At 46.9% G+C, this 10,562-nt stretch overlaps 1 protein-coding gene across 2 annotated transcripts; it reads left to right on the forward strand.

Moving 5' to 3' along the window:
* The first annotated feature begins 8,634 nt into the window (after positions 1–8,634).
* Positions 8,635–10,325, forward strand: LOC121437270 (vasopressin V2 receptor-like). Of its 2 annotated transcripts, none has more exons than XM_041637132.1 (3): positions 8,635–8,659; positions 8,937–9,821; positions 10,005–10,325. In XM_041637132.1, the coding sequence occupies exons 1-3, from the start codon at positions 8,635–8,637 to the stop codon at positions 10,208–10,210; spliced, it is 1,116 nt and encodes a 371-aa protein (XP_041493066.1). In that variant the 3' UTR covers positions 10,211–10,325. The 2 variants fall into 2 exon arrangements, with proteins under 2 accessions (XP_041493066.1, XP_041493068.1); XM_041637134.1 differs by having other exon boundaries at positions 8,937–9,733; positions 10,005–10,301.
* Positions 10,326–10,562: the final 237 nt, after the last annotated feature.

Raw genomic sequence — 10,562 nt, forward strand, 5'->3', positions numbered from 1 at the left:
TCCCCTTGGACACCTGGGATCCCCTCTAGAGCCCTAAAATGGCTCCCTTAATTAAGATATCTTCTTCCCTGCTCCCATATCCACCCTTCCTCCACCTCAACCATCCCACTCCCCCAAGCTCTCCCCAATCCTCCCTTTCTCCCTTCTCTCTCCTCCTTTCCTGTACCCCCCACCCCACCTCCGTGCTCCCAACTTTTTCCCAGCAATCTTGTCTGCTTCCAATTTCCAGGAGGATCTATATATGTTTTTCTTTGGGTTCACTGGCCTTGTCCCATAGCCACACTGATGAATATCTTGAATATCACCATAGAATCTTCGTCCGACGATGGATGGAGACAGAGACAGAGACCCACACTGGAGCACTGGACTGAGCTCCCAAGGTCCAGATGAAGAGCAGAACGAGGGAGAACATGAGCAAGAAAGTCAGGACCGCGAGGGGTGTCCCCACCCACTGAGACAGTGTGACTGATCTAATGGGAGCTCACCAAGGCCAGCTGGACTGGGACTGAACAAGCATTTGATCAGACCGGACTCTCTGAATGTGGCTGACAATGGGGACTGACTGAGAAGCCATTGATAAAGGCACTGGGATTTGATTCTACTGCATGTACTGACTTTTTGGGATCCTAGTCTGTTTGGATGCTCACCTTCCTAGACCTGGATGGAGGGGGGAGGGCCTTGGACTTCCCACAGGGCAGGGTACCCTGCCCTCTCTTAGGACTGGAGGGGGGAGGGTGTGTGGGGGAGTGGGAGGGAAATGAGAGGAGGGGAGGAGGTGGAAATTTTGAATGGTATTATTTATAAAAGGAAAAAATAAAATAAAAGTTTGAAAAAAAATCAATGAAAAAAAAAAGAAGTACCTCTGAGGTAGCAGCTGGCCTGGGGGTGCTTAGGCCTGCCTTCCTGGGACTAGATGGCACTCAGCCTGTTCCCCAGCCTGATACTTCCCCCACAGGTGGGGCACCCACCCTCCTTTGGCGCTAACAGCTCTTCCCCTGGTGGTATGAGGGTGGGGTGGCCAGAAGAGGAGTCTGGGTTCAGGGTGGAGAGTACCCCTGTCCTCAGACCCCCCACTTCATGCCTTTAGTAAACACTGTGCCTTATATTTAAAAAAAGGGAGAGAGAGAGGAAGGGTCTTTTGATAAGGAAGCAAAAAATATCAAATGGAAAAAAGAAAGCATATATAACAAGTGGTGCTGGCATAACTGGATATCAACATGTAGAAAAATGAAAATAGACCCATATCTATCACCATGCACAAAACTCAAGTCCAAATGGATCAAAGACCTCAACATAAAGCCAGCCACACTGAACCTTATAGAAGAGAAAGTGGGAAGTACACTTGAACGCATTGGCACAGGGAACCACTTCCTAAATATAACTTAAGCAGTACTGACACTGAGAGAAACAATTAATAAATGGGACCTCCAGAAACTGAAAAGCTTCTGTAAAGCAAAGGACACGGCCAACAAGACAAAACAGCCTACAGAATGGGAAAAGATCTTCACCAACCCCGCATCAGACAGAAGTCTGATCTCCAAAATATACAAAATATTCAAGAAATTGGACACCAAAAGAACACATAATCCAATAAAAAAAATGAAGTAAAGACCTAAACAGAGAACTCTCAACAGAAGAATCTAAAATGGCTGAAAGACACTTAAGGAGATGTTCAACATCCTTAGTCATCAGAGAAATGCAAATCAAAACAACTCTGAGATTCCATCTTATACCTGAAAGAATGGCCAAGATCAAAAACACGGATGACAACTTATGCTGGAGAGGTTGTGGGGTAAAGGGAACACTTCTGCATTGCTGGTGGAAATTCAAGCTGGTACAACATCTTTGGATGTCAGTGTGGCGATTTCTCAGACAATTAGGAAACAACCTTCCTCAAGAAACAGTAATATCACTTTTGGGTATATATCCAAAGGATGCACAATCGTGCCACAAGGACATGTGCTCAACTATGTTCACACAGCATTGTTTGTCATAGACAGAACCTGGAAACAACCTAAATGCCCCTCGACCGAAGAATGGATGAGGAAAATTGGTACATTTACACAATGGAGTACTACACAGCAGAAAAAATAACGACATCTTGAATTTTGCGGGGAAATGGATGGAGCTAGAAAACATTATTTTGAGTGAGGTAACCCAGACACAGAAAGCCAGTTATCACATGTACTCACTCATAGGTGGTTTTTAAACATAAGGCAAAGAAAACCAGCCTACAAACCACAACCCCAGAGAACTTAGACAACAATGAGGACTATAAGAGAGACTTACACAGATCTAATCTACATGGGAAGTAAAAAAAAGACAAGATCTCCTGAGTAAATTGGGAGCATGGGGACCTTGGGGGAGGGGAGAGACAGGGAGGGGAGCAGAGAAATATGTAGAGCTCAATAAATATCAATAAAAAAACCCAAAAAATAAAAATAAAAAAGATAGAGAGGAAGAGCCTAGAGATGGCCTAGTAGTTAAGAGTATTGACTGCTCTTCCAGAGGACTTGGGTTCAATTCCCCGTAACCACATGGCAGCTAACAACTGTCTATAACTCCAGTTTCAGGGGATCCAACATCCATGGCAAAACATCAATATATAAAATAAGAATAAATTAATTTTAAAAAGAGAGAGAAAGGGTCTGGAATAAGCATAATAGTAGACTCTTTTGCAAAGTATATGGGATCTCTTTCCTTCTTTCTTTTTTTAGGTCCTGGAACTCACTCTGTAGACCAAGCTGGCCTCAAACTCACAGAGATTCACCTGCCTCTGCCTCCCCAATGCTGGGATTAAAGGCGTGTGCCACCACTGCCCAGTTGGAACCTCTTTCTTAAGAATAGGTTCTGTTGGGCTGGAGAGATGGCTCAGAGGTTAAGAGCCTCTTCCAAAGGTCCAGAGTTCAATTCCCAGCAACTACATGGTGGTCACAACCATCTGTAATGAGATCTAGTGTCCTCTTCTGGCCTGCAGGCATACATGGAGGTAAAACCCTTATTTACATAATAAATAAATCTTAAAAAAAGAACAGGTTCTATTGACTGAAAAACAATGCTCACAAGTCTGGGATAAATATAATGTCTCGGGGATTTGAATGAGGCCTGGCTCTATAGATTGCAAAAGATCGCTAGATTATTAACTACATCTAATCACAGAAAAGAAGTGTAAATCCCTTTTATTAAAGAGAAAAGCCTGCTAGTTTAACAGTTTTGGTTTCCTTACTGCTGTCTGTGAGCATGAGGACCTTGTTCCCTCAATGCTCCCATGAATCACTAATTAAGAAAATACCCTACAGGTCGGCTTACAGAGGCATTTTCACAATTGAGGCTCCTTCCTCTCAGATAACTTGGGCATGTGCCAAACTGACATAAAATTAGCCAGCATATAGTTTTTAAATTGTGTCTGGTACTATAGGTAGGCCTATAATCCCAGCATTTGGGTAGCTAAAACAGAAGGATGACTAAGAGTTTAAGGTCAGCCTGGTCTACATTAAAAAATTCAAGGCCACCGTGAGACTTTGTCTTAAAATAAAACAAAACAAAAAACCAAAAAAAAAAAAAAAATAAAACAAAACAAAACACGAAGCTGGGCAGTGGTGGCACATGCCTTTAATCTCAGCACTCAGGAGGCAGAGGCTGGCAGATCTCTGTGAGTTCGAGGCCAACCTTATCTACAGAGTGATTTCTAGGACAGCCAGAGAAACCCTGTCTCAAAAACAAGCAAATAAACAAAAAGAACAAAAGAAAATAAAAACCTGGACAAATATGTCCTAGTGTGGTGGCACATGTTTGTAATCCTAGCACTTGAAGTATGGTGATTTGAATGAGAACAGCCTCCATAGGATGATATATTTGAATGTTTGGTTTCCAGTTGGAGACTGTCTGGGAAGGATTAGGAAATGTGGCCTTGTTGAAGGAGATGTGTCTCTAGTGACAGGCTTTGAGGTTTCAAAAGACTTATGGGATTCCCAGTATGCTCTCTGCCTCCTGCTTACAGATCAAGATGTGAGCTGTTAGCTGTTGCTCTAACTACATACCTATGTGACCTTGCTCGGCCATCATAAATTCTATCCCTCTGGAGCCATAAACCCAATTATACTCTCTTTCTTTTAGAAATTTCCATTGTCATAGCGTTTTATCACAGCAATAGAAAAGTAACTAAGACATGAAGGCAAGAGGATAAGGTGTTTAAGGCTAGCCTCTGCTACTTAGCAAATCTGAGTCTAGTATGATATCCCTGTTTCTTCTCAATTGCTGTCACAAGACACCATGACCACAGCAGCTTATAGAAGAAAGTGTTTAATGGGGGCTTACAGTTTCAGAGGGCAGGCTCATGACCATCATGGCAGGGAGGATGGCAGTAGGTAGACAGGTAGGCATAGCCCTAAAGCGGTAACTGAGAACTTACATCTGATCCACGGGCACAAGACAGAGAAAGAGAGGCAGAGAAAAAGGCTAACTAGAAAATGGCATGGACTTTTGAAATCTCAAAACCCATCCACAGTGGTACCGCTCCCCCAACAAGGCCAAACCTCCTAATCTTTCCCAAACAATTCTACACACTAGGGACCAAGCATTCAAATATATGAGCCTATGGGGCCAATCTCATTTAAACCACTACATCAGTGCTACATGAGACTGTTTAAAAAAAAAAGAATTTTTTTTTCTGGGATGGAGGATGCTATGGCTTAGTGATAGGACATTTGCATAGCATACACAAATTCAATTGATAACTAAAATGTCAATAGGGGCTGGGGATGTTGTTCAGAGATAGAGCATTTGCCTATTGTGTACAAAGACCTGGGTTCAATCTTCAGCACTATAAGATAAATAAACGAATAAATAGTAAGTGAAAGTCAATCAACAGAAGATACCTTTTTTTCATTTTTCGAAACACGGTTTCTCTGGGTAGCTTTGGACCTGTCCTGGAACTTGCTCTATAGACCAGGCTGACCTCGAACTCACAGAGATCCACCTGCCTCTGCCTCCAGAGTTCTGGGATTAAAAGGCATGTACCAACACTACCAGGCCCCGAAAATATACTCTTTAAAGGCTCAAATTGTCCTCCCAAATGTCAGAAAGGATAAAAAGATAAATAAAAATGGAGCAAATAGAGATCAGAATGTTTGACTTTGCTGGGGGACAAAAACAAACATTTTATTCACCCCAGATAGAATGCCAATGACAAACCAAAGCAATGAGTCCATTCATGTCTAGTATGATGAACTAGAGTTTAATTGTCCTGGAACTAGCTCTTATAGACCAGGCTGGCCTCGAACTCACAGAGATATGCCTGTCTCTGCCTTTTGAGTGCTGGGATTAAAGACATAAGCCACCATTGCCCAGTAGAATCAATATTCTTTTTTTTTTTTTTTTTTTTTTGGTTTTTCGAGACAGGGTTTCTCTGTGGTTTTGGAGCCTGTCCTGGAACTAGCTCTTGTAGACCAGGCTGGTCTTGAACTCACAGAGATCCGCCTGCCTCTGCCTCCCAAGTGCTGGGATTAAAGGCGTGCACCATCACCGCCCGGCTAGAATCAATATTCTTAAAAAGAATTTGGGAGGGGTTCACCAAGTCATTCTGGCTTGGAGGTTTTTTACAGCTTGTTGTCCAACAAGGGCTACAAATGGAGCTAGCTAAAGCTGCCTGCCTGGGCCTGTCTCCTTTATACTCTCTGCAATGGTTGCTCAGGTCTTCTCATGGGGTGGTAGGGAAGTTGGGCAGCTAACATGGTTGTGATGGGTGAATATACCAGCTAATAAGATAGAAACCACATGCCTTGATTTTTCTGACCCAGCCTCAGAAAGCAAGCAGCACTTTTTGGCAGATTATCTTAATCACAAGCAATATGCAAATCTACTCAGATTGTAGGGGGAGGGCTAAATTTCATGTCTTGATGGGAGGTGGCAAGGCTCCAGGAGAACATGTGGGATGGAGTTATTGTTGGGGCTACCTTGGAAAGCCACAATCTGCCACACACCAGTTAAAAGGCAGAGACTGTCAACCTTAAACAAAGTAGCTATATGGTATTTCCAAGAAGCACCTTTAAGCATAAATACACGTTGAAAGTCAAAGTATAGAAAAAAAAATAAACCAAGAAAGCACAGAGCACAGGAAAGCTGTTATGGCTTTACAAATACCAGATAGAGTAGAATTCAGCATAAAGAGTGTTACCAGAAGTAGGAGGGACACTATAGGGGACAAATAACAAGACCTAAAAGCCAAATCTTTCAATACATAAAGTAAAAATTTGTCCCTTTAAAGGGCTCTAGAAATAAATCTTCCAACACAGTTTGATACTACAACATATGTTTTTCAGGAATTGATCAAATAAAAAAAATCAGTCAGAATATAGATTTGAACAGTATTATCAAGCAAATTAATGTAACTGATATTTAGGGAGCACTATATCCCCATGCAGGATAAACCACTCTTCTTTAGTGCAGATGGGAAATTCAGCAACATCAACAAACACCAATAAAGCACAAAGGACGTGGATATCTCTCTATTATAAAGCTGAATTAAAGAGTAACAATGATGGGCTGGCAAGATGGTTTAGTGGGTAAAGGTGCCTATCACCAAACCTGGTAACCTGAGTTTGATTCCCAGGATCCACGTGGTGGAAGGAGAAAAATGACTCCCAGAAGTTTCCTCTGATTTACACACACACACACACACACACACACACACACACACACACACACACACACACAGAGAGAGAGAGAGAGAGAGAGAGGGGGGGGGGTATACTCCCCAACCTCACATAAATAAATGTAGTAAAATTTTTTAAAAAATTAAAGCTACAAGCCGGGCGATGGTGGCGCACGCCTTTAATCCCAGCACTCGGGAGGCAGAGGTAGGCGGATCTCTGTGAGTTCGAGACCAGCCTGGTCTACAGAGCTAGTTCCAGGACAGGCTCCAAAGCCACAGAGAAACCCTGTCTCGAAAAACCAAAAAAAAAAAAAAATTAAAGCTACAATAAACCGGGCAGAGCTGGGCGGTGGTGGCGCACGCCTTTAATCCCAGCACTTGGGAGGCAGAGGCAGGTGGATCTCTGTGAGTTTGAGACCAGCCTGGTCTACAAGAGCTAGTTCCAGGACAGGCTCCAAAACTACAGAGAAACCCTGTCCCGAAAAACCAAAAAAAAAAAAAAAAGCCTGGGAGCGGTGGCACAGACCTTTAATCCCAGCACTCAGAAGGCAGAGGCAGGTAGATCTCTGTAAGTTTGAGGCCAGCCTGGTCTACAGAGCTAACTTGAACAGACAGGGAGTCATAGAAAAGAGGAGGAGCTGGTGAGTTACAGATGGCAGGAGTTGGGTGTGTGGGAGAGAGGAAGTCCTAAACATCTGGGTCCCTAAGCTCTCTGCTCAGGTTCTTTCACACGGGGCCTTGGATCCTGAGCCTGCTGTTTGTGCACAAAAGCATGAGTCTTCACGTTGGGTGAAGCATGTATTTGAGGGTGTGTGTATGAAGAGAGAGAGAGAAACAGGTAACTATACTGGAGATCAGTCTGAAAAGCCTTCTTCCTCCTGGAATGGGTGCTTACAGGTGGGGCATGAAGAAGAGGGTGCAGGTGCTCCTGGTTCCTACAGGCTCCTGGAGAGGAAGCTGGATCACACATGGGTACATTAGCCCTGGTTTAGCCTCAGCTCCACCCCTTCCCTTCCTGTCCTTCATCTCTGGGCAGACAGCCCTAATTGAGGAGGAGGGTCTTGAATGGTCCTGAGAGGTTCTCCCATCCCCAGGCTTTTGGCACAGGGAGATGAAGATAAAAGAAGGAGCTTGGCTTGGCTAAAGAAGGTCAGGATTTGCCATGAAAAAGTAGTGATTCTGGGTCAGTTTCAGCCTCAGTTTCCCACCTAGGAGATGAGGTCCTGCACTAAATAGTTTCCCACAGCACTGCTGTACCAGATGTTCTAGAAAGATGGACCTGTGGAATAGGGGCATGCAGGATGGAGGCTGCTGCTGCTGAACTAAGATGGGGCCTGCACTTGTGAAGGGTGGTCCTGGGACTGACCGAGGAAGCCTGGGGCAGAAAGGGAAATTGGAGAACAGGAACTTACTTCCTGGTAGAAGGAGAAAGGAGGCCAGCCAGACTAGGGGAGGTGGGAGGCTAGGGGAGGAGGGGGAAGTCTCCTGTGCAGGTCATTCCCTGAGGCTGGGTTGGGGCGGGGCCGACAATGGAGAAGGGATCTGAGTGCTGAGCCACCTTCACGCTGCTGCCCAGCTGCCCAGAAGCCCAGGAGCTGGAGCAGGTAAGGGGCTGTAAAAGGGCTCTGAGGGCATAGTTGGTCTCTCTTGTCCAGTCCTTAGCCCTCCAATGGTGGTCTATCCAAGTTGGGCAGGGGGATCTTAGTGTTTACCTCTGATGCCTAATCACCAGTCTGGCTCTTGCGTGCTGCCTGGATGGAATCTGAGTTTCATATGTTGTTCTGTCTGATTGTTCTTTATATTCCTTGTCCAGGCCTAAATAGAGGCTGGACCTCCAACCTGTGAACGCACCTTAAGAGAGGTGCCTGCCTCCTGGCACCTCTATCCTGTGCAGTGACCCTGGACAGCGGGGCTGGCCCCTGGAGTGAAGGCCGAGTTGGCCCCCGTGACAGGTGTGCAGGTCACCTGCAGCCACCCCCACCATGCTCCTTGTGTCCACCATATCCGGTAAGGTTCCAGTCACTGGGTTCCTACTACCCCTTGCTTGGATGAGCCAGGTGGGCTAGGTGGGTTTGATGAAGTCAAGAAGGCCTTTTTTCTAAAACCTCTTTCCCTTTCTTGTGAGCGGGTTGAAGTCCCTTCTGCTGGGAGCCAGGAAATGGGCAGTAAGACCAACAAGGGGTTTAGGTGTCAGCTGCACAGGCCACCATCCCTGGCGCTGGAATTTTCTCATTCTAGGGAGCCTACAGGGCACCCCACTAACTTGTCCCTCCCCCCTGCCTAGCTATGCCTGGGCCTTTTTCGCCCCTTAGCTCTCCCAGCAACAGCAGCCAGGAGGAGCTACTGGATGACCGAAACCCATTGCTAGTCCGGGCTGAACTGGCCCTGCTTTCTACCATCTTTGTGGCTGTGGCTTTGAGCAATGGCTTGGTGCTGGGAGCCCTAATACGACGGGGCCGGCGTGGACGCTGGGCACCCATGCACGTCTTCATCAGTCATTTGTGCCTAGCTGACCTGGCTGTGGCTTTGTTTCAAGTGCTGCCCCAGCTGGCTTGGGATGTCACTGACCGCTTCCATGGCCCTGATGCCCTGTGTCGGGCTGTCAAGTACCTGCAGATGGTGGGCATGTATGCCTCCTCCTATATGATCCTGGCCATGACGCTAGACCGCCACCGCGCCATCTGCCGCCCTATGCTGGCATACCGCCATGGAGGTGGGGCTCGCTGGAACCGGCCAGTGCTGGTGGCCTGGGCCTTCTCACTCCTTCTCAGCCTGCCTCAGCTCTTCATTTTTGCTCAACGAGATGTGGGAAATGGCAGTGGAGTGTTTGATTGCTGGGCCAGATTTGCAGAGCCCTGGGGCCGTCGTGCCTACGTCACCTGGATTGCCTTGATGGTGTTTGTAGCACCTGCCCTGGGTATTGCTGCCTGCCAGGTTCTTATCTTCAGAGAGATTCATGCCAGTCTGGCACCAGGGCCATCTGAGAGGGCAGGGAGGCGCCGCAGAGGGCACCGGACAGGCAGTCCCACCGAGGGAGCCCATGTGTCAGCAGCCATGGCCAAGACTGTGAGGATGACTTTGGTGATTGTGATCGTCTACGTGCTGTGCTGGGCACCCTTCTTCCTTGTGCAGCTGTGGGCAGCGTGGGACCCAGAGGCTCCTCTGGAAAGTGGGTGTGGGTGTGGCTAAGGCTGGGGGTGAGGGAGGTAAGGGCCTGGCTATAAACATTCAGGTATTCCACCTGCTTTACCTTTATGCCCTACTGGTGGGTTCACATGTGGTGCCCCCATGGCTTGCTAGCATGAGCAAGGGACACCCTAAGCTCCAATCTGGACTCTTCTCTCCTTCATAGGACCTCCCTTTGTGCTGCTCATGCTGCTGGCCAGCCTTAACAGCTGTACCAACCCCTGGATCTATGCTTCCTTCAGTAGCAGCATCTCCTCAGAGCTGTGGAGCCTGCTTTGCTGTGCTCAGAGGCACACCACACCCAGCCTGGGGCCTCAAGATGAGTCCTGTGCCACGGCCAGCTCTTCTCTGACCAAGGATACACCCTCCTGAGCAATCACTGGGCTTTTTCCATCCAAAGGCTCCCTGTAGCTGACTGTCTCGGTTTGGCCCTGGGAGTACCAAGAGAGGGGTACCTTGGACATCCTTGATCCTCCCTAGGTCTCATTGTCCTCAGGTACGCAAGAAGGAATGTTCCAGGACTGTAAGGAAACCCTCAAGTTGACTCCTATGTGCCAGATATGGGAAGCAACCGGAACAGAGGCCTCAAGGTCTGAAGGGGAACAGGGGACAGAGGTGCTTGTGCTTCTTATCCTGGCAAGTACCCTGTGGGTGAAGAAGAATCCCAGGGAGCTGAAGGAAGGACCAGGATGGGGCTAGTAGAACTTCCCGTTATTCCTCCCTT

The sequence above is a fragment of the Microtus oregoni genome, unplaced genomic scaffold, assembly GCF_018167655.1.
Source record: "Microtus oregoni isolate MIOR12 unplaced genomic scaffold, Mior012 000050F_ref0000143, whole genome shotgun sequence".
Taxonomy (NCBI): domain Eukaryota; kingdom Metazoa; phylum Chordata; class Mammalia; order Rodentia; family Cricetidae; genus Microtus; species Microtus oregoni.